We start from the raw sequence: 25,423 nt of genomic DNA on the forward strand, positions 1-25,423 counted from the left end.
ACATCACAGGCATATTGCGTATTCCCACTATTTTATTTTTACCTGAGATTTTATGTTCAGCAGATGTGCCTGTAGGATGAATTCTGTCTAGAGCAGTCAGAATCACTCTGCAACTCTTCCTTTCCACTCCTTCTTCTGCGTAGAAATAACATCTGCATTTTACGCAATTCACGTTGAAATGCAGCAACCTGGGGAACAACACCTAGGGAGTCAGACCTTGATTTTTTTTTTCCTATTCCCACCACCCAGCAGCACAGCACTTCCCATGCAGGTGGACTGAGGTGCAATTGTGAGGTGCTGAGAATTAGCAAGAAGCCACCACAGCTCCACGTCCTGCTTCAGAATCTCTCCTGCAAAGGTATTTCTACACCCCTCAGATCTAGAGCAGATACCGGGTTTAACAATGCACAACCAGCACTAATGCAGTGCTTCTCATCTGTGGTTTCACAGAGCTGTACCAGGAGAGCCCTGACGCTTCTTTCTCCCCCATTTTACTGGGGAAATGAAGCAAGTTGCCTAGTCACACAGCAGACCGTAAGAGATTTGGGAACAGAAACCCAAATGCTTCTCAGTCCTGTATTTTGTGGATTGAAGAAAGGTGGCAGTCTCTCAGTACGCCTTCTTGATAAGCTCACACTACAACATTTTTTAGGTGAAAAGGGACTATTGAACTTCTTAGCCTGTCTTACTGCATTTATGTGCCTATCAGGGCTGAATAATTTTAAGGAAGTAGAGTCCATCTAGAAATAAGTTAGTTTTGACAAGACAAACATTTTGTCCAGTGCAATCAACTTTATGTAAGGTGACCAGCCTGCGGAAAATAAAGTCAACGCTAAACATGCTACAGGCTCACCCCTATTCCTTGCAAGAAAATACATGGTTAAGAAAACAAATGCGACATTTAAGATCCTTCTAGTCCTTCTTAAGTCCAGAGTCCACTTGCAATGCATCGGTGCCTGACTATAAAATACCTTGATGGCCTTTGTATCATGCTGCACCTCCCCATACTCCTCCAAACTTATTATTGAGTATTTTTAGAGCCATACAGCCTTACACAGGCAAGAAAAGATAGACATCCTTACACAGCCTCCAAGACCTGCAGAAATGTAAATGGTTTTCAGTGTTCTCAAACAAGCAGCATTTTTTTCCTGGGGTAAATGGCAGTATCAGTCAGTAAAACCACAGCCACTTCTCTTGTATACAACGGAGGCACCTTCAGCATCTTGCAGATGGGCCCAGATGACAGGCTTCTGCAAAAATAAGGCCTTACTACTCAGATGGCACAAATCGTTGCATGGCATACCCTACCTTCCAGAGGGATAGAGATCTTTGTCAAATTGAGTAAGAATCTTATTATAAACCAGATGTTATCAAGTAAAGAAGCTAAGAACCGAAGAATCTCATCTCTAAAAGTTGAGGATTTGACCAAAGCTTGTACACCACCACCTCCCCCTCCCCTTTTATTTATTTTAAGATATCTGGGGATTATCTCAGCAGCTTTGCCAGTGAAATTATGTGCTGCACACTTAACTTACTTGCAAGATTTCCAGATGGCAACCATTGTGAAAATCTGCAGTGACCATGCATAAACTCAGCTATTATTCTGGCATCTTCAACACATACTTTCTCTGAACACAGGGTAGAGCTTTCCCCTACTTACATGCTTTCAAAGTCCCATCCTGCCTTAAAAAGTGAGAAACAGTCAAAACACTAATCAATAACCTCCATGTGATGCTGGTCCATCAGTGAGGATTGCTTTTTGACAAAAGAATACAAGTTAAATGTGCTTAATTTTTCCAGTGACAGGTTCAACACAGCTGTGTCCTAGATCAGCGTTACTTCTCCAAAACACCCAGTGCTGTTTGGGAGCCACCGACAGCTTGTCACAAACAGGCAACAACATCTACAGGAAGTCATGGCAGGCTCAGCCAACACCACCACTGCATCAGGACAGATACACAAACAGCAGAATTATATTAACACGGTTAAATCAGCAACCTTTAACGTAAGCTCTTTTATTGATACACATTTACACAAGTAAATTTTTTGCAGGCCACACGTTGACACTCACTTATCCTGGCTCAAGAGTTCTGGGATAAATACCAGTTAGTACCAAAAAACATCTTCAATGACAATAATAAAGGAGATGGGAGGAAGGGTGAGAAGAGATTCTTCAAGAAATTGTAACAAAAATCCCACCCCCTGTATCTGACAAATTAAATAAGAACTCACCTGCTTTCAGAGAAAGGTGAGAGGGGACTCTCAGAGGGCCTATCTGTAAATGCATCTGCCCAGAAGTAAAGCTGTACTTTGTTAATGCCTGTGCAAACGGATGACCAAGTGAATAAACAACCTAACAACACTTTACACTTAAAGCGGCGTGGATGTCTTGGTTCTGATCTCTGTTCATAGCTCAATGAATAATGAAGGGCACAAACCTGCACATTTATCATTGCCTCAACTAAAACAGAAAATAGGTGTAGGTCTGGCTGAAAATAACCTTTTTCTTTTTTTTTTTTTTTTGAGATTTTTTATATTTTTATATTACAATTTAATATTTTTGAGACAAATGAAATTTACCCCCAGTTCACTGTAGATGCGTTTGGTTCCCATTTGAGCCTAGTCTTTCACAAGGACTGAGCTGCACAGCAGTTCAATGGCAAGAAGGCAATTGTTCCCGCTTCATTAGATGCCTACTCCTAAAAACTACACGGAAACTCCAAGAAGCCATCTTGCTACCCACAAGCTACTCACTTTTGATATAGCAGCAGTTTGAATAATTCACTAAACCAACAGCAAAGCTAAGCCTATATGTGCTCAAACACATTTAAACAAAAGCCCGTTCCCTGGGTGAGGGCAGAACAACAGTGGAGAGCTACTAAATGTAGCAATGAAACAGTCAAACATACAAGAGATGGAAAATGAGAGGGACCTTTAAAGTTCTACTGAGAACAAAGTGTGAAAATAGCTGTTTCTGTCCCATATTACGTCTCCAGGGGTTTCTACAGAAACGCTTTAAGGTGTAAGATCACCTTCCTCACACTGTCTACTTTCTAGAGACCATCATTTTCCCTCCGCTAATATGTTCATCCTGACGTGATGTAAGGACTCTTTTTCCTAATTTACTCTTAGCCCGGTTCTGAGCACATCTAAGTACACGTGGTGTTGCTCTCTAGTTTCCTCAGTTTACTGCAAGAAGGGACAAGACTACACGAATCAAATCGGAACTCATCACAGTTACATATAACATTGAATACAACAGTGTACAACATTTGGGAACAATGTTATGGCACCACAGTCGCAGCACAGTTAACTTTTACATCTGATTTGGATAGAAATTGCCATTGAGAGGTGTTAATGGCCAAAAGGAAGCCAGAGCAACAGCGCATTTTCCATTTGGAAACTTGTTTTCACTTGGGGTGGCGGGAAGCCTCCTCTAAAACTTAAGAATTTTTCATAATTCACAAGGGATTACAATTTAAACATTTTCTGTCTCATCAGTGCTATAGTACGTATTTCTAAGACATTGCTACAGATAGCATAGGAGAAATGAGATAATTAAACTATAAATAACAGGCTAACTATAGCTATATACTATACTATAAGCTATAAATAACAGGCTGCACTGAATTTGAAGTCTTACAGAAAAATACAAGGATTGAAAACTTTTGATAAAGTCCGAGCCATCCCACTTACACTGAAGAACTGGAACTGAAATACATTATGAAAAAGGTGGATCTTGTACATTTGAAGCTGTCTACATGTACATTGAAGCTATCTATGGACCTCTTAAAACTTTATTCTAGCGGAGAATATTTTTAGTTGGTTGGACCCCTGAAATCCCCGAGGAAACATTCAGCTTCTTCCCAGCAGTCTACAAACTAGTAGGAGCTGGCCAGGGGAGGAGAGGACCCAAACCCATTGTGCCTGAGCATCTAGCTGCCCTCAGCGATGTGAGACACAGCCAGCCTTCAGCAATAACTGAAGTGGCCTTGAGATTTGGCTGCTTAGGCATGACTGATTATACTTTCAGGCTGGGTGGTTTGGTGTGGTTTATTTTATTATTATTTTTTAATCATTTGAATGACACTACCTCTGCTCAGAGGGTAATTCTGGCAAACCAAAAATGTAGCGCGTTGTCTGTGGGAATTCAAATGGGGCTTTTTTCCCCCCTTACACAAGAAGTTTTAAAATTTTTTTTTGCCTTGGCATCATCTTCTGGCACTTATGTCATCTTCCTCTGACAAACCACTACTGACAGCCTTGAGCCTTGGCAACCTTTAAACCCAGTTGTACAGCTAATTAAGCCCTAAACCAGTGTCGTATGGAAAACAGGGTATTTCAGAACAATAAAACAATTTGGATTCGCTACATACCATGTTGGGCAATGATGGGCCAGCAACAAGAAAGCAACATAAAGCATCCTCTTCGGGGACTATTATCAAAGAGATGTTTGTGCTGCAGATTCTTGTACTCACCTGGAAGAGCTCGGTGAAGAGAGGCAAAGTCTCAGGATGTCTGCATACAGGCAAAAAGACATGTAACTTCCAAAATGAATTAGTGTTGTGCTCCTACTATACCTGCAGGGATACAGTGACTAGAAGCCTTTTTCAGAGACTATTACTTAAGAAACATACAAGCAGATCAGGTGCTAACATTTACTTTTATTTATAAAAAAATTGTAGAACGTATTAAATACAAACATTTGGAAAATGCAATCAAGGCTTTGCTAAGATGCCCAGGAACAGGAAGACAACGAATCAAGAAGCTTACCAGGTTGAGAGCTTTTAAACTAGCTGAAGTAATTACTATAATTTTTCACTGACTTCTTTATAGACAGTGGCCATTATAGCAACCAATGTTATTACTGCCCTTTTTAAAAAACAGATATGATTTGCCATATCTTCCCAACCAATCACAAAATGTAAAGAAGCAACTCTTCCCAGGTTAAAAATCAGAGTAATAAATATTAATGCATTTACCCGTTACCTACATTGTATAACACTACATATTTCCTTATAATCACAGATGGATATCAAGTTTACAAAAAAATGATTACACATTTCAAATCTGGATATCCAATAAGGTGTTATAAACTTTATACATTTTCCAGTGAACATCAGAATGAGGACAATGGTTTGAAGTACAGAAACAAAACAACTGAATCCATCACCTACACTATAAAGGCCGACAATGAAGATGTGGACGGAGGTCATGTTCCAGATACCTAGAAAGACCTACACGCTGCCACTGAAAGGTTGGCTGGAAGACAAATCACGTCAAGTTCTCAGTCAGCGTTTGCTCCTCTCTTTTTCTAGAAGACCAAAGGCGAGAATCGTAGCTACTCTCTTTTCTGCACCTTACAGTGATAAAAGAGTAAACTATCCTTCTGCTCCCTACAGAGGGCCCAGATTCAAGTTTTCTTATACTGCCGTTCCTCTTTTGCCACTCTTAAATATGTTATGTAGCATGTACAGTCCACTAAAGATGTGGAAGCAAGAGACAACAGAAAACACCTCCTGTCTTTTAAAAGGAGAGAAGCACTTCTACTTGCTGATAATACGGCATTCCCCGTCTTCCTGCTTTACCCTGTATCTGCTTACCAGTTGCAGCATAATGCACACTGATGTGGCTAGATGGCCCTAAATCCAAATTCGGTTCTAAGAAAATCCCGTTTCTGGGACTGATTCTGTGGGGGATAACAAAACTACTTCAGAAAATCAATACAGATGCACAATCATTAACATGTCTCCTGCTCTGCCTTGCATTTGTCAGAGTAGACAAACTGCCAACTTATCTGTGCTCACAGCGTTACTACTCCAAGGACAAGAGGACCAAAGATATTACAGAGTACATACTGCTAGCAGTCACCTACAGGATGGACTGGCTGGATACCTGCAAGAGCATCAGCAGAGTACTTCTGGTAGCTACCCTCCGGGGACAAGCTGATCTTACACTTACGAGAGGGCTGAACAAAGAGACCACCATCCTGGATGTCTATCAGACCCTGTTACCAAGGAAAGCCTTTTCCATTTAGCACGTCCACTCTCAGAGCACAGAGGGTACTGCTGTGCTGGAATTCCTAAACAGCTACTTATCTGCAGCCCAACACCTCTGAGAAGAGTCAAATACTCCTGTTACCAGGCAAACACAGAACACAGGTGCTGGACATCCCAAATAGGTAGTGGTTCATTTAGCTACAAAAGGTTGAAAAACTCCAGCACCTTTCCCAAGCCCAACAGCACCCATTACTCCAACACGGATATGATCGTCCTGCTCCAATTTTGTTCAGAACACCTAAAGCACGTGCACAATGAAAAGTCTGATTTAGGCTTGGACTTGGATGAAGAGCTCAGGCCAGTTTCCCCCATTTTTCTCCTTTTTGACACTTATTGATATACAAGATCCACATTTCACAAAACAGAACATACATGATATGAAAATATTTAACAAGGCCTGAGCTTACTTGACCCCAAAAGCCTTGCTCTCAGCATCCAAAGAATCCACTGCCACCCAAAGCAAGCAGGAAATCACACGAAGAGGAATTTTGTGAAGGGATGGGAGGCGAGAGTACCAAAACAACTGAAAGAGATGACAGCTGTATTTAGTATGCTGACTGACTCTCCCTCAGTGCTCAGTTTTTAACATGATATACATCACGTTTAAACAACTGCGGGGTTCATTTGTTTGTTTTTAAATACCCTGGTTATTCAGAGAGATATTTTAATTTTTATTCAATCCTCAGGAAAAAAGGCCTTTCATCCTCTGAGACAAAGACAAGAAACCATTATCTTGGCAGCAGTGACAACCCCAATTACACCATCAGAAACCAACACACTGCCCAGCATCTCTGGTGACATATTTGACGTTACACTCTTAGAATACACTTAAGTCAGGCAATGGCTCCATTCTAGAAACAGACCAGGTTAACCAAGAGCAGAGTACGGCCCCTAATTTTAACCTAGTTTAAAACAATTTATAAATGCATTCCTATAAATCTGATCACAGCAAAATATATATAGTTTTTAAATGGCAGAAAGTCAAACAACTCAAATTTTAAACTAGTGAGGAATATGGGCAATTTTAAAAGAAAAACTTTTCAAATACAGACATCTGTGAAACATGCACACGCACCCCCCGCACACACACACACACTCGCACACTTACATCACTCAGTGTCAAATTAAGATTACACAAGGCAATTTTCAAGGTTGCATTTACAACCACAATGACAAGTACAGCATTTCTGAGGTAGCTGAAGTCAAAGAGCAAACCACAGCACAAGCAATGAAACAGGTGCTCGCACTCACACCAAGCCCACTCTTTGGAGACACGTTACCACACGCGAAGGGGCATGTGTTGAAGAGGCACGTGTTCCACAGGGAATGAAGGTCAGTGGTACTGGAAACCTGACAAACTACTCTCCAGAGAAGTTCATGTGCATCTGGTTTCCCGACAATCAAGCGAACATGGCTTAAATCACTGCATATCAGCTGAACTGTGGTGACAGCCTCTGTGCTCTTGGTCTGCGGCAGTTCTACCGACAGCTCTGTCTCACGTGCACTGAAGCAAGTACGATTGTGGCAGTTGAAGATGTTATTAGTCAGAGCTGTCTGTCACACTTCTCTCCTAGATGTTACTGTTGGCAGAAAGGTATATGCATGTATCTCACCTGCTCCAGTTTACAGTCTAGCATTCAAGTGCAAGTCCATCTCCAGGGTATTACTTGCCAATGAACTGTGAACAGCAGCAGTAGAGACAGACTTGAGTTCCCTTCTTCAGGTGCAATAACATCTTTGCCACATTAAAAGCACAGAGATGTCAAACTGCCACAGCTTGAATCACCAGAGTTCATCTCTCAGGGCCCTTTGCTAGCCTACAACGAAAGGAGTTGAGCTAACCTCACAGCAAATGCCAGGCTATGTGGGGATAACAGCTGGGGCTAACAGACAAACTGGCTTAGCCACAGTAACTGGATCATGTTTCTGAGCATACAAAGAGCTCGATCCTGCCCAAATTATAAAACTCTGTCAAACACACTCACCCACACACACATAATGTAGTATTTTCATCAAGAAGCTTTCTACAAATCAACTGTTTGCATGATTACTGCTGACAGTCTTGAAGATGGGATGGAAATTATGGCAAGATGTTTTTCAAAGGTAGAAAAATTCAACCTTCTACAATTAGGTCTCTGTTGTGTAGTTGCTGTACGAGAGGGATGGCACAGACGAGAAGTTGTTATTCCACTGTCTTCCCCCAGTACTCTGCTGCAACTCTGCCTGCTCTTTATATTTGCTCAGAAGATTTTTGGCTTCTTGCAGATCCTGAGAAGAGTTTTCACCATATTCTTCTTTCAGCCACTGCCTGAACTGCAGAAATTGAACAGACAGATACAACATGATGAAGCAACAACAGGAGACTGATGCAGAAGTAATACTCCCTCCTGCCCTACAGAATTTTAAGAGCCTTTAAAAACACATGCAATCTGAAAAAAAAAGTGTAAATATTGCATGCCCTTCCCAAGCAGCACAGAACATGTAGGCATAGGAACACAGATGAAATCACTGAGATCCCTTACATCCCTTAAAATGACACGCTCGCATAACAGCTTGGCTGAATGTAGTGCTACCAAGCAAGGAACACCCAATGGGTAAGGACATCCTGGACTTCAGAGCAGCCTCCTCCTGTTGCACGTACAAACAATGAGATGAGTAAGTGTGGAAGCTGACATGATCAGTCAACTCGCCCCAGTCACAACAGGCTTAAATAACTTCAGAAGGTTAAGAGATCAGAAAGTGAACCACTCATATGGCCTTTTCATCTTGAGCTAACAAACACCAGCAGTAGAAACTGAACTGTAGATACCAGGAAAGGTATCTTCTAGGAAGAAAAAGGCCATGAGCTTTAACAGCTATAGCACAGGACCTTACATGTTATTGAAATGACTGACTGAATATGGTAACAGAAGTACCAGGTCTGGCTCAAGTTGAGAGAGCAAAGCAATAGCAGGGCAATCATGCTGGGACATCTTCCTCAGCTTCCAGATATTTTAACTGAGGCAGGATCTTTGTGCTTGATATCATTTTTTTTTTTCCCTGTCATGAGACCACTTTTCAAATCCACAGATTGTTGCCACAAAGTATGTGGATGCCAACATCATCCACGAGTACATATTGTAATAAAAAAATGCTTTTCTTTGATTGGTAACTGCCACTTGACAGCTCCACTTTATATTACAAAGAAGAGCACAAGTCATACCAGTTCACCTTCTCTATTCCACTCAATTTTATAAATCTTTGTCACATTACTCTGTCATTTCTTTGCCAGTTAAAGTATTTAAGTCCACTTAGTCACTCCTGGCAATCTTTGTTGGTCTTCTCTGTAGAAGCAATAAGACACAGACCCCAGCTGTCCTGTCCCAGTGGGGATACTATTCCTGTGAATTTTTCAAGCCTTAACTTCCATAGCTTTGTTCTATTTGGGGCTTATGGACAACTTTAGCTGTAAAGACAATTTAGCTGAACATCAGGAGACAAGACCTCAGCATAGTTACACCCTCCCATTCCTAAGAGATCCTAACATGCTGAGTCAAATCTGAAGCCTCAGGCTACCACCTGGAAGCGTGGAGTTATTGCAAACCACACGACCCTCTTAGTGACTAAGCCCTTTCCTGTAAGACCAAGATCTAACGGAGCCCCATCCAAGAAACCCCACAAGATACCACCCTATATATGCACAGCAAAACACCCATGGTGCTGAAATCAGAAAAAAGTTCACACCCTTTGCAGATGGCAATATTCCACTGAAATCAGGTGTGTAAACAGACACCTGCTAAGGATGTGGTTGCTATTAAGAGACGGTAGGAAACTACAACCCAGCCAGTGACTACAGGTGGATATTTCTTTTTGCAACCTACTGCCTCCCCCTCAGTGAAATAGGCAGAATGCCCCGTCCATTGTGGATGAAAAAAGAGAGACGTTACTGTCTTTATCGGGCTATTTGCATATAGCCTTAATTGTCATTGCTGTTAGCCCAGACCAATTAGAGTAGAAATGACTGTAAGGGAGGAAGGAGACAAGTCTGGAAAGTCCCCCTCTGACTTCTGTCTCTTAAAAATCAGTTACTCTACCATTTACATCAGTTCCAAACGATCCAGGAAACATTCAGTTAAATATTAAAAAAAAAAATCAACACAAATATTTACGGTTGCAAGCTGCATCATGCAAAACAAATGGTAATTTCTAAACTCTGAGCTTTCTGCAGCAGAACGATGGGGATGGAATAAAAAAGCCAAACTCCTTTGCCTCGTGTATTTTGGCTTGCCTCTGTTATTGATTTTTTTTTTTAATAAGTAAAATCCGAGCAAGTCTAGAGAACAGCAACATGCTGAGCAATGGAAAACAGAGGGGACAGACAAGAGGAGGAAGTTAGTGTAAGTGGAAGTCACTGATCACCCATGGGGAGCAGGTCTTTTGCGTAGGACAGTTGTTTTTACTGGTAAGAAGCTAATTTCTATTTCGTAATAACCACTTTGCAGTCTTATTGTTTCCTCAATTCTCCTAGCCCTACAAAGCCTCCAAAGGCTAGGAAATAAGCAGAAGAGTCAGATCTGAGACCGTTCTACAAATCAGAATGTTTATTAAGTCTCAGCCGCAGATGGCATTGCTGAGGGAGGACATAAGTCATAATGAGAACCTAACTTGACTCCTGGATAGCAAAGTTCTCTGATTATGATTTCTTTCCTGCTTACTATTCCAAATGAATGTGAGGAAAAAATACTTTTATGCAACCAGTATTAAATCTTGATCTCACTACTGCATTCTGAGCTACTCACTCTTTACTTTTTCCTCTCTCTAAAGGTGTTAAGTCTTGTACTATGCCTTCAGCACACATGAAGATCACTGGATTGAGAGCGTAGCTGGGCAGGTGTACTTAGATGTTGTGCTTCATCTTTTCTCCCATCCCATGTTCCCTGTTACCTTCAGTTCCATCTGTACCTCTCCAGTGTAGCAGGCTTAACCAAGAGGCCACTCCCACAAACCAAAACCAAGGAGTCAGACCAGCTAGTGAGAAGTAGCTCACGAATTAAGTCAGAGTTCTGATTATCATTTCATCTGTTTGTAGGTCATTTACCTGATCGACATCATGCTTTTCAAAGTCCTGTAGCTGTCTCTGGAAGCCCATGTTGGGATTGGCACAGGATCTTGCTGCTCGGACAACAGACAGTGCATCTTCCCAGCCAAAGTCTGTGATGGTCATAATGTAGGCAACCACCAATGTTACGCTCCTGGAGACACCTGCAAGGCTGCATGACAAACGAGGTGCAACAAACAGATGAAGTACAGCACTGAAAGCATCACTTCCCAAAACCACAGAAGGTTGCTGTGCTGCTTGCCACCATAAAGAAATACTGCTGTACTTGAGTTAAGGGAGTTTTGGTACTGCTTTTTCAAATGCATCATAACAGATCGATGACAAGATTGAGAAAGCTGGTTCAGAGTGATAATTCATATGAGACTAGAAATGAAGGAATAAGCATTGTCTTCACAAAAGGGGATGACAGCACACACGTTCTAAGTTAGATTTGGTTTTGAGTAAGCTAAGTCACCCACATTCTTCTGCCTATACAGATCAGAGCACTAAAATAAGACTGTTCCCTTTTCACCATGAATAAAGGTGACGTTTTTATGGGGCTGAAATAAACTGAATTGTAAAGCGCATGAGTCTGGTTGCTCGAGCTCTTTTCCTATTTCTACTATCCACGCACTGTGTAACTTATGCTCTCAGGACTCTAGTTTCCTGAAACAGTTGGATAAAGTAAGAATCATTCACTAATACTGGTTTGACAGCTCTAGAAGAACTACAAGTCTTACTATGGTGAGTATAAAGAACGTGCTTGGGCTACATCTGTACCAGATTCTTTCACCTGTCATTTCCAAACCATCTTATGCTCTTGAAGTATATGACAAAATTTAAATATGTGCTTTTTAAAATTATCACAATTCAGAGATATTATTCCTGTATTACATATGTGGAGACTGACCAAATGACTTGTTTACAGCCCTGCTATGAATTGGTAACAAACTGAGGATTTACACTCAGGGCCTCTGTTCAAGTCCAGTGTTCAAATCATGAGATGACATCGATTCCAGATATAGACTCAGATATGCCATTTGGACATACAACACAGACTACAACCAATAGCAGAGAGCAAGAAAAAAACAGGGTGGGATTTCCTTTTTTTACTTTTTATAGTCCCAGGAGTCTCCAATCAGAGACTTGCTATTAAAAAAAAAAGCAACGTTTGAATGCTTCAGCAGCTGAAAGAAAAAAAAAATATTTTCAGATTTTTTTTTTTTTTTTTACTATTTTTTATTTGTAGTAACACTGAAATCACCCAAACAGTTGTCATGGAAACCAATCAAATTATTAGGATTACAGAAATCTTTAGAAATACAATGATTAACAATAATGGGAAATAAGTAAGAGCCCTAGTCAAAGAGATTTTCTTATTATTACTTTCTTAGGAAAGACCAATAAAGAGATTTGATTAGGAGAGAAGGTCAAGAATTTCTTGGGCTCCTTTTATCACCAGGCAGCTGCCCAGCCTAGTGGCTCAGAAGTTCTAGTTGCATGATGCATTAATAGCATTTACAAATTTTCTGGGGATTCTCAAATAAAAAGAGCACTTCAGTCCAAGCAGATTTTGCTATAAAATGGAGATAAACACTACCTTATCATTAACATGATGAACATACAAGTAAAAGCACAGTGACCCTTAAGCTTTCTTGGTCAGTGATATACATACCAATGAACTAGGCAGCCTTCACCTTTAAGCCGGCACTCATGGATGAATTTGATGCTCTCTCTGAAATGCCTTGCCCTGAAAACAGAAGCAGAAGGGGAGTAAAGAAAGTGCTCTATTTAGTAAAATCACTACTTAGAGAAAAATGCATCCGAAAGCTTACTTAATGCTGTTTCGAGACTTTAGAACTGAACACGGGGCTTGCAATGTGAAAGTTAATATCTATCGATGAAACCCCAGACTCACTGGCATAGTTTTTCACCATGCTACCTGAAGGAGAAACTGGTATCTTAGGCACTACGGTGTGATAAACATTAGCAAACACTTTGTTCTGATGACTGTCAAGTCTGTGTTTCAGTTTGTGTTTTATTCCTCTTTTAACTAGTAACTCAACCTCACGTCTCCTTGAGTATACTCTGACGTTAGGTGAAACTCAGCATGGCTACACGAACTCTAAGTATATTGCCTTTCGCAAAGCAGCATCCTGCTACCCAAACTGGAGCTTAACTTTGACTTCTCCTCCTCCTTCAAACCATGCACTAGGACACACCTAAACGTTATGACTCTTCACAACATGAAATCTTTCCCTTTTGTCACTGGTATGAAAAAAATTCTCTGTTGAAGTCTTGGCTACTTCATCTCCTTCCAGGTTCCTCCCCGTAGATCTCAGGGCCCCACTGTTATTTAGTATAGCAGCCAATCCCTGCCTACAGTCTACATTTTGTTAAGCACTGTGGTAGAAAACATGGAAAAGAAAGACTCACAGAAAAGAAATGCTCGCCCTGCCCCTGCCCTTCAGGCTGCAAAGCCCTTGGGGCTGTCCGTAATTTACCATAGGTGCCAGCAGCACCTCTCAGCTCAACAGAACTGGAGCTCGCTGTAGCCTTTGAATGCTCGTGCAAGTCAAGCTCACAAGTAGTAGCACAGACAGAGGAGACTGCCAGTAAGCATGGTACTGAATACCTCGCAAGAGGAAAAGATGAACCTGAAAGCACACTGCACTTAACACCCATGAAACACAACGTCCTGTATTCAAGATGTTTCCCCCCCCCTCTGAGTGTATATTATACCACAAGGGTAAAAAGAAAAAACCTCAGCCCGGCACCAGCAGCCACACAAAAATCAGGAATGCCCACATAAAAGGAAGCTTCCCTTCCTGCCCAACAGTGCAGCTGTTGATACTATAAACACTAAGAACTGAAGGAGGACAGCAATACACAAGTGACTGCCTTCAGGACTTGCAAAGGCATTGATATATAAGCTGATATATCCAGAAAGAGGGATCACAAAGCCCACGACTCCCTCCCCAAGGCAGTTCTTGCATCACTGGATGCAACACGGAGAACGCAGCCGGAAGAAACTTGAGTGACTTGTAAGAAAAACGTCATGGCATGAGGTAACCCCAGGCTTTAGGGCCGCACGTAAATTCAGGATTCTGTGTTTCTCAAGAAACTGATCAAGTGGGATAAGTGTAGAAGACTGAGGAAGCCTAATGAACGCATTTCTGCTCAGACTGCTGCTCCAAAACATTTTCATTTTCACTGGCTGAACTGCAACAAATCATGACACTAGGTCTACCTGTGGGGAACTGGCAGCATCACACAAATAACTCAGGTGACAAATGACACCAGGCTGTGTGCGCAAGAGGCATTGCTACTGCACAGAGGAGGAGTGCTTGTCCAAGATTAAGTGGATTTGATCAGGTGAAACTTGGTTAGGGTTGGACTGACAACATCCCTATCTTCTCATACACTCACCTTTCTTTCCTCCTTCTCTCTAGAGAATCTGGCCAACAGAGCAGCTCCAAGCACTGAGAATTCACTTCAATGGTCTAGCACAACTCTTGGTTAAACACTTCAGTGCTTTGGTTTGAAAAGCATCTGTGAACGAGCACAGCACCTTTGCAAGGTACTAAATATAGCTAGCAGTGAACGCCATTCACTCAGTTTTATTTATCCTTCCTTATTGCTGACACGCAGCCTGCTGATTCACTGTGTCAAGTGTAAGTGTCTGCAGGCAATCATGAAAATGAGAAGAGAAATAGCGAAGCTTAAAATCAGGGCTGCTCTGTAGAACTACAGCCCCTCCTCACCTTGAGTCAGAGAAAAGGAGAAATGTACTTCTCTACAACCTATGATGTAAGAGCATTGCTGGCTCCACAACAGACAGTTACCTAAACACATTTTCAAAGTTATGACACAAACTTATTTACACAAAAAAAAAACAAGATTGAGGATCAGTTAACCATGTGGCAATTGCCACAGACACAAAGAATGGCAAGTCTTACATTGACCACAGAATAGTTGATTATCATCTGTAACAGGAAAACACTTGACAAATGCCTTGAATCACAACCTGTTTGTTGGGCTGAACAGCTACTTCAATACAATTAAGTGACATCTCCCAGCTTAAAACTCGGTCTCAAACTGTACAATCTTCACAGTGGGAAACACCACAGGAAGAAGTTCCAGTAGAGTGCCCCTACCAGAACGATGTGAAAGTTATCTAAACTTGAGCGGTAGCAAACTGGATAATCCAAAGCTAGCCAGAGGGCAGAGTTACGATACCAGACCTAAATATCACAGTTGCTACTCAGCCTTCTAGAAATACTGTAAGGGTTAGAAAGAATGCGCACAAAAACAGATAGGAAGAGGTATCTTGATGTTTCTTTACTCTGGCGATCTAAATGCAAAGATCCACCTAAACTGCTTTTCATAATAGGTTCCCCGGCTTCTGTGTTATCACCATTACCCGCCTGACCGTTGGATGCTAGTTCCTTAGAAACACACGGCCCAAGACAATTGGTTAGAACAGGACAGAAACGGAAGATTTGGTTTCTACAGAATACCCTATTAGTAACAGGTTCTGTAGGACATCACATTTCTGGGGAAGTCAGTGGCCCAAGGCAAAATACTCACTGTCCAGGGAAACATTCATTTAACTCCTCGGAAGCACCTCTGGTCCCAAAAGCAACTGCTGCGTTGCCGTACTAAGTGGGTGCAGAACACTGGAGCAGAGGCAAGCTTTCAAGCCACTTCACTGAGTGCTCACGTATTAACAGGAAAATCCCTGTCATATTTCTCTGGCAGTTCATCCCTCTGAGGAAAAGAGATCCACTAAACAAGCTTATGATGACTGCACGTGCATTATGCACACACAGTTCCCCTCACAAAAACTAAGCTGCAGTGAATTAGGAGCTCACAGACCCAAAGTTCATTGGGCTGGGGCCTTCAGCTGGACCTTCTGAACTTGCTAGCAGTTGCAAGATAGCAACAAAGCTTCAGGAGCTTCTAACAAACTTGCTGTTTGGCAAGGCATGCAAGAGAGCAGTGCATGTCCAGTCTGCCTTGCCTCTCAGCAACTGCTAACACAAGGATATGCAACACAGGATGGTGCTGCCTTTTTTTTTTTTTTTTTTCCTCCTGAGACCACAGGAATCTCCTTTGAGAGAAGAGGGTAGATATGTAAGGGTGTTGCAGAGGGATCTACTCCCCATTTATCTCCCCCCTCCACAGAGGGGGCACATACACGGTGCGGTTACCCATTCCTAGATATGACTGTCATGTCCTCACAGTCTGAACAAAAACAGTTTCCTCTTGCTTCAGAGGGCTGTATGTGCAAAGCAAGTAAAAACACCGCTTGGGGACATCATGATTTGACTTTACTTGAATTTCTGCGCTGTATAAAGCAAAAAAAGAAAAATCGGTTACTCATCAAGTTTTATTTTAAGTGATAAAATGTCTCAGTATTAGAAGTAATGACGTTTGCTTGCAACCACCTGATACCAAAGCAAGAATTGTAGACGCCTTCAGCATAACAGAAACAATACTCATGCAAATATTGTATTTTCTTACTGAAGCTTTAATAGCTTTGGCACCACATCGGACAGCTCAAGTGCTGGAGGTGGTTTTTCAGTATAACTCCTTGATTTTCAACAGTGATGGTGGGACTGAACTGTACAACAATTAATATTCACCAAAAATGTTGCCCCCTCTATTCCCTTCCCTGAATTGATCCAGATCTCTACTAACAAAAGAAAGCACATTTTGGAAAACATTTCAGAAATGCTACAGATCTCAGAATACCAATGAACAATTAATAAGACATTGAATGTTTCCCTCTAATCTCATTTTTTTCCCTCTACAAAAAAAGATTATTTTTAAATTTAGTTTAAGTATCAAGGCCACAAACGCAGCCAGCTGTCTGTTACAAAGGTAGTTAACCATCTGCCAATTCATTACAGATCTGTCTTGAAAATTAAGGAATTAAGGGTTTGGGGCTTGGTGGGGGAGGGAAGGGGAGCTTGCTTGTTTTTGGTTTGTGTTTTTTTGTTGGTGGTGGCAGCTTTTTTTTTTTTAATCATTACAGAAACACATCAGAATGAGAAGACAAACCAATACACATCAAATGCCACACTGGAATCTTTCTAGGGTATGAAAAATACACTCTCTAAAAATATCCACCGAAAGCATCAGCCGGAATATTGCTGTGAAGTGAGAGAAAAGCAGTGCTGCATTTCCTTCCGTACATACCAGGCTTCTTTCAAGTACTTGCTTCTCTACAAAACTTGCTAGCAGGATGTGGCTGAAACCCCCCTCATCTCTCCCCAACATAAACAGTGAGTTCTAGAAGAAAGAGTTGGTCACCATCCAAGTTCTCTTACAAAATTTGTTTTGATTTCTCTTTGGAATCAAGATTTGCTACGCACCTTCAGTTCAATGGTTCAAAACATTAAAACCAAGGGCAAGTCAATCAGCATCTCACGAATGTGAGCAGCAATGAGAAAGATCGAGGCTGGGACGCAGCAGTTTCAGTAGCCTTTCTCAAGGCAACAATCAGTCCAGTGCAGACAAATTCCCCACCATGCAAGTCTACTAATAAGAGCAGTGGGGCTTTCAGACGTAGGTGCAAGTCATCCAGAGCAGACAGTTGCAGGAGTACTTTGCACACTGGGACTTTATATCCAAGGCCCACTGCGAGGAATTTATTTTAACCTTTGAAGCACCAGGCTTCATAGCTCTTTCACATATTTTTCCACTTTTTAGTGGCTAGAGATAGTGCTAGCAAGAAAGAATAGTCAAGCAAAAAGATTTACAAACACAATGGCTGGAATAAACTGGGAATAAATTCCAAGCAGGCTAACCGAGGAAACCCTGCAGTTTAAAGCCAGAAATGGATGAAGAGCGTTTATGTACTGACCCTCCTACAAACCCTTACGCACAGAAAGCAGGGGCAGAACCAAAGTGGCTGCAAGAAAGCATTATTGTGTTTTCTTAACAGATAAAAAACCACGTTAGTGCAATATTAGTGAGAGATCAGAATCAGATCTTTTAGATTATTGTAGGCACCACAGTACTGAAGGACTTCTGTGTTTTTGTGTTTTATTTTTAAATAACTTACAAGTTCTGCGAGGGTGAGTCAGCAGCAGGAATACAGAGATACTTCACTCCCTGTGTAAAGAAGCAAAAAGAAATGAGAAGAAAACATTCAAGACAAATGCACTTATCTACCACTGTGTTACTCGCGATCTAGACTGGTGCAGTCTTACAGACTTTGAGGAAGATGCACCATTACTCAGACAAGCAAAGATCATCTCTGTGCAGCCAGGTTTTAAAACATTGTTTTCACATCTGCTTTGTTGCCAAGGCACCAGCACATAACTTAGTTATGCTTATCCCAAGGACCAGCAGCAAGATTTTTAAAACAGAAACATCTTTACTAAAAAAGCATAGCTTTTTTTTTTCCCCCAAAAATCTCATTCTTATTTTTCTAGTAAAACTAAGTTGTATCCTGCCCTTCCCTTTCTCTGAACAAAGTCTACAACTTAAAATTGTGATAAGCAATTTCTTTTGAATCCATGCTAATCATTTTTTTTTCCTCACATGGCTGGTAAACCAAACAAAATGCAATGCATTTTGGAGAAGAAAATTATGTTCATGGGGTGGTTTTTGCTTTTAAAATTATTATTTTTTGAAAGTTCAAGAAGGACAACCATAAAACCCGTACTTTTCTTCCACAAAGTTAGCCTCACCATTTTAGTCAGCTACCATAGTACGTTACAAGATTAATTAGGGAAGTTAGACAAGCATTTCTCATGCATTGGAAGTGTTACTGGGTATATTTAAAACACCAGTATAATCATACTCTACTGCTTTGCATTGTTAACGCTCATTTTAACTGCCATTTTATTTTCAAAGCCCGTTTTGCCCCTCTGACTATTAAGAAAAAGAACGCTTCTGAAAGCATTTTTAGCTGACTTCTCAAATAGGACTTCCAAGAAAATAGGTTGCAGCTCAAACACACAAAAACTAAATTATTCACTGGAAGTCTTTCAGCATCTGAGATAAGCAGAGTTGTGAATTTTTCAGATGTACTTGTAAAGATAAGGATTCACAGCAAAGAGTCCACCACAAAATACACATTACGTTATCTTTCTGTAACAATACAAAAACCCCTGATAACTTTGCACACTCATCCAGTAACACACAAGGGGAAAGAAAAAAAGTCAAACGTTTATTTACAAGAGATCCTTCAAGTGACATTTGCCAACAAGGTGGAACATAATATGTATCTGCTGGGCATTTCATTTGCTAGGTGGAGGACTGTATGTGAAAAGTTCGTTGCTCAACTGTGACAGCTATGTGAGGTAGCATCTTCTCCAGTACTGCCTTTACCATGTTGGCTCAGAATCTTTTCTTTGCTCTTCCCCACATGCACTTGATTACTTTGCCTGTCACCTCACACCAGGGAGTAATAATCACTTTTACAAGTGTCCCTGGCCTCTGGCACCATGACACACCATCACACCAATCCTCTACCAGATGCATGAACCTCACCGCTACGTCAGAAAGGATGTGGTGATCCCTCACCCCTACCTCCTTACTAACACTTCCATAAAGCACCAGCCGTTCTCTCAGCCTGACAGAGCTTCTTTGGCCAGTGCTTTGCTCACAGCCATAATGCTTCGAGAGCATGCGTGTGCTTTACCGGACTTCCTTGCCCTGTATCAGGATGAGGGATGTCTACTGCAGGACACCAGGATGGCTTCAGAGCCATAAGGTGATCTACAAGGGCTCATGTAGATGCATCCACTTAGAAACTTGCAGTAGTAGTAATACATCCACTAATAGGCTCCTGAGCCAAGGATGGTAATTGTATTGTGACAGATAATTACGATAATAACCTTGTATGACACATTTGAGAAATTCATCTTGGACACTACTATCACTTCCAAGTGAGTCACTCCAGTAGAAACAGGGCCTCTGACCTGAAAGCAAAGTTACATGCTGATCTGTCGCACCTCTATACCACTCCATGCCATTAACTGCACCACCAAGGGAAAAAAGACAGAAAGAAAACTAAAAGGTAGGAGACAGGTTAACGCTAGCACATGCTATATGCCTTTGGTTTGCTCCTACAGCACAGGCTGACTGGTACAAGTTGTTCCACGGATTTCAGAAGCTATGGCACACGCTGAGTGCTCTTCACAAACTGAATGCAGAGGGGCTTTCAGATGATGTTCACTTTAAAAGCAGAAGTAGCACCAGCACAAGGTGAAGACCCACAGTGTTCTTTTTCTTTGTCATGGCTGGCTAGTTCCCACTACCGCAAGCAAGCATGAAACTCGCCTGTAGGAGACCGCATATGGTACTGAATGGCTCATCCAGAGCCTGATCCTGGAGGTCTGCAGCACCTACAACTTCCAGTGAAGTAACACCAGCGCGCCTCTCATTACTGTGCCGAGAAATGCTCGGCATCAGCCAACGAGCCTGATTAAAACAACTTTAAACATCTCCTCTTTGAGAAGCTACTGGAATTTGGTATTTGGACGGATGCACGTCTTGCATGTGGTGTTTTTGGAAGGCTGTGGTGATGGACTCCTCCCTGTGAGGAAATAATCACACACTCAACTCAAAAATAGCTCGAGGTGGGATTTCAGAAGTATTGTGCAGTGGCCTAACCCAACTCTCACACACACAAAAAAAAGAAAAAATAAAACAGCGAAACTCTGTGACTTTAACCCAAGCAGTTTGGCCAGAGTTGGTAACTCCTGAGGATCCCACCCTACCATCAAGTTTTGCTTCTCTATGTTTAAACAATAATAATGATAGAATCAAATATCATTCATCACAATTGGATACCAAAAATACAGCAGCTACACAGGACTGTATGTGGCAGGGTTTCATAAATGAGAACCAAGGGATTTTTTGTGTAGCTATTCATACCGCACTGGGATTAGCTTTTACTCACATATGCTGGATACACATTCTTTTTTAAAACATATTGGCACTAGGAAGATACTTAATGACTGAACCCTCTTGTCTGTATTTATAAATAAAAACACTACCCAGGATCATAATATTTGTTTATTTGTGCCCCAAGACACTGCTCTTCCTCCTGTGCACATACCTTTGCAGATAACATCTAAGAACTGTCCCAAAGGGACCTCTCAAAGCAGAACAGTTTATGTCAAGGGAACAAGTAAATAGCTACAACATTTTAGATGGGGTACTAGCATGCAAGAAAGATACAGACATCACTATTTTATTATCCAGCAGAGCTCACTTGCAATTCTGAAACTGCAAAGCCTAAGATGTAAGCAGGCAACAACCACTGAAACACGACAACTAAAAGAGAGTAAGCTAAAAATCAAAAGATTGTTAGAGTCAAGCAGACTAGCTCCTACCGAAGATTTCAGCAACCTCCAAACCAGTAGCAAGTCAGCAGCTTCATTCAGTAAACATTAATCTGGTTGCACATGCAATATACACAGTTGATACAAAACTGCACATTAGTGAGGGGAATACAAAATGCAAGTTTAATGTCACACTGTATGGAAGTCTGGATTTTATTTATTATTTAAAAATAAATGTTTTTTCTTCCCTTGGACTGACAGTTTTCTGAGAATTATTCAGTGGAAAAAGGACAGAACACCTCAAAAATATACTGTGTTACTTCAACTACACACATTAAATTAGGTGCCATAGAATAGCTACTCATCCCAAAACCATGGTATTTGCTCAAAGCAAAGAGAAAAGCCTGCAACTATAAGAACAGGTAAAAAGAAGTATTATGAAATCATACATGAAGTATGAGATTAACTTTATTGAATACTGGTGCCAATGTTATTATTCATACATTTCTTCAGCTGATACCTGCCAGTTGTCTTATCTCTCCAAACAACATTTCTCCCAGATTAACAGAAAAAAAAAATCAACCCAACTTTCTCATTAAACAGAATATATGTACATTCTCAGGTAATGAAACATTTCACACATATCCTAATGCAAAAGAAAAGGCTGTCCTCCAGTGAATATTCATCAGGTCAAATCTAAGCTCCTAGGTCAATGAAATGCTGAACAGAATGAGACAGCTTTCTTTTGCTTGTCTCTCAATTCACTCCTACTCTCCATTTGTTACTTTTAAATCACTGCTCACTTTCCTTTCTCCATCAATCACCTTTACCAACAAACCCTCCGAAACATGCACCTTCCTAAACTTTTTCCTGATTATTCACGTGATGACTCTGACACCCCAATCAATTAAAACATCACTCCTATTTCATTTGCTGCATTTGGACTGCTAAGATTACAAAAAAATGAATAAAATAAAACATCATTTACTTTTCTGTTTTCTGTTTCAGCAGACAGAGTAACCACCAAAACTAGATTTCTGTCTCTTAGGCCCTGAAACTACATGCTACAGTTAAACCGATACAGTGAGAGCTAACAAAACTAGAGCAAGTATTCTGATTTCAAGATTGTCAAAGTTGAAACAAGCGAGAGTTAGGTAAAATTTCTAAAATTCACTGGTATTTGAGAAACAACAACACTTGCACAATTTCAGAGATTCTAGAACTAAATCAGTTCCGTGACAGTCAATATTTAGGTATTAAGATCAAAAAGGTTTAGGTGCACGTATATATATATACACACATGCACGCGTGCACACAGAGGTTTTACACTGAAGTTAAAAAGATACTACAGTAATTGCAGGCCTTTTCAAACTTGTGTTTATTTTTTTGAGGTTGATCTACTAAGATCGGAAACCAAACAGTAATTTCACATTTGGAAAAGCCAGTAACACTAAAACAAGACCTTCTAAATTTTATTAGGTCTTAAAAAAAAATACATATTTGTTATTAAATCCAGTACTTCACATAGTGCTCAGGAAAGATAATAGTCCGATTTCTTAATGAATGCTTAATTTCTGATCTACTTACTATGTTTTAGCTTAAAAAGAAAAAATACTCGAGCTTCATCTTAACTGAACTTGCAAAAACTGGCATTGTTTTCATAGTAGAACATGTAGATGTGTCATTTTGCTACAGCAAAATTCTGCACGTATTACATGTCAGATAATGGGTCAACGACTAAAAATAAGATCTCTAAAGAGCACACAAATCTTAATACCAAGAAAAATTTCGACTCCAAACAGGATAACGTGTAAAGAGTAGTACTGTGAGAGAACTGCAGCACCTATACGGACATTTTCTCCTCTCTAAAGATGAAAAAGACATTCTGAAGTGATTAAGAATGAGGCTCAGTTTGATTACAAGCTAACATCATACTAACATACAGTTTATCTGGGAAAGAAAACAGTCCAATGATTTTTATATAAAACTCAGTACTCTTGGCAGATATTCTTCAGAACATTGTCCCCTCCACTGCTGTATATACAACATTTCAGACATTCTTATTAGCACTGGAAATCTGAATCTAGAACTTAAGAGTGTTAAAAGACAAGGGAGAAAGAGGAAAAAAAGAACATAAAATTACAAAATCTATTCTCCATCGGGGGGGTGGAGTTAAAGAAAAAAATACTTTAAAAAGAGCAGGATTGTATTTTTGGCAATAAACCTCTCTATATTTAAATTTATGTAAAGATACCATCAACGACTTCCAAGAAATTTTTTTTAAACCTAAAACCCTGAACTTAAATTTGTGAACCCAGATGCAAATAGAAAACCTCCAGCACCTGGCAAGTTCTTTCAGGTTAGTCAAAAACCATGTGTTAATTTGAGTCGTCACATCAACAGATGAGGACAGGACTTATTTTTGTTTAGGGGCATTTCAGCAAAAAAGCTAAAGTGGGAAACAGCCAGCACAAAGCTTCCTCAAGCCAAACCAACAAGAGTTGATCAAGAGTTTTGTCCAGTAATACACTAAACTGAACATGCTAAACTGAAAACCATTCAACCGTTTGTTTGTCCTTTCAGTTACTTTCTGTAGCAATCACCATCGGTGTTGATTTTATTAATGACTCACAGAAAATACATTTGTGTTTCAGCAAAAAAACACAACCACTAATTGAATTTAGCGAACACCACATTCAGGTTTGGTTTTGAAAAAATATTATAAATGAAATTGAAATTACATGGAGAATATGAACTGCAGAAAGCTGGAAGCTCCTGCAATAGAATTCATACATTCAATTTGTGTTGTATTATTATATAATAAAATAGCTTTTTACAAGTCATATGTTGTGGTTTTTTGGGTAAAGTTTATGGTTTTCTTAGTAAGTAGGCTCAGCAACACTTTTGAAAAGCCCAGCCTTAGGGCTGGAAATTGCCAGTCACGAATACAAAGTGTCCTATTAAAGCTCTCTTTCCCAATCTCCTCTCAATCCACATTTCTAGCATTATAAGGGAGACATGTTGAAAAGTTAAGGCTTTGACTTGACTTACAAAGAGCTGCACATACTGTTTCTCACCCTAAACCTGAATTGTAATTTTAACCTGGCTCACCTGAAGGAATGGGAAGTAGGAGAAAATACTAATAACTTTGAAATTTTCATCTCCTTCAGGACACACGAGAGTATTTACAGGACTACACACTTTAGCTGAGAGGAAGGGCCTTGTTCATATGCCTTTACTAGATGGTGTACTTAAACCCCCAGGCACGTCATGGCAAACCTAACATCTGAGCACTGCCTATCACACTTGGTCCCTGAACCGTAAGGGGGGAATCTCTGAGTACAACGATAACGCAATATATCCCACTTGCCCCTTTCTCTCAGGGAGTGCTGGAACATGATGGCAACACCTCTGGAACACACTCACATCACACACTTGGATTAAGGCTCTCCAGAGGGTGGACCAGATCATTTGTTCTGCTCCAGTCAACATCATATCCAACCAGTGAGCCACACCAGCCCAAGCATTTGCGGGTCTAAAACTCCCTCATACCAACAACTGGCTACTGAAAGCTTCGGAAGCTCCTCACCTTTTCTTTCCTACCACCCGTCACTAAAGGAACATACTTCCCCTGACACAGCTAGTACATGTTGAGCAATTCAAACGATGAACTTATTTCAGTGCATCACCACCACAGCGGCCTCTGCCAAGGCGTAACTCATGACGAAGACCTGGCCTGACACACTTTAAAAGTTGCTCTGTGGAAGTCTCCTGGAGGCTTCTCAGTGGGGCACCAAAGTCATTTTTGAAAAATTAGTCAGAGCCCCTAACTTCATGAGCAGAGCCAAAGCCAGACTGGGCATTACTTCAAACTAGAGAAAATCTTCTGGCGCTGCTACACCTGAAAGAAAAATGGTAGCTATTTTGCTCAGCATGGTCTTCTGAAACATCTCATGAGGGGAAAACCTTACCATGAAAAA

General features: G+C 40.7%; 1 protein-coding gene across 3 annotated transcripts in view; it reads right to left on the minus strand.

Annotated features, from left to right (window-relative positions):
• Positions 1 to 4,644: 4,644 nt before the first annotated feature.
• The window catches only part of DUSP22 (dual specificity phosphatase 22), a 41,912-nt gene continuing 21,133 nt past the window's right edge, over positions 4,645 to 25,423 (minus strand). For 2 of the 3 annotated variants that reach the window (XM_066992547.1, XM_066992546.1), the window contains exons 4-7: positions 18,209 to 18,258; positions 12,812 to 12,886; positions 11,137 to 11,308; positions 4,645 to 8,372 (exon numbers count right to left, since the gene is read on the minus strand). In XM_066992547.1, the coding sequence (XP_066848648.1) occupies positions 8,187 to 8,372; positions 11,137 to 11,308; positions 12,812 to 12,886; positions 18,209 to 18,258 (483 nt within the window). In that variant the 3' untranslated portion in view covers positions 4,645 to 8,186. The remainder of the gene's footprint in view (positions 8,373 to 11,136; positions 11,309 to 12,811; positions 12,887 to 18,208; positions 18,259 to 25,423) is intronic. The other variant, XM_066992548.1, reaches the window with a different exon arrangement.

This window comes from Anser cygnoides, chromosome 2 (assembly GCF_040182565.1).
Source record: "Anser cygnoides isolate HZ-2024a breed goose chromosome 2, Taihu_goose_T2T_genome, whole genome shotgun sequence".
NCBI lineage: Eukaryota > Metazoa > Chordata > Aves > Anseriformes > Anatidae > Anser > Anser cygnoides.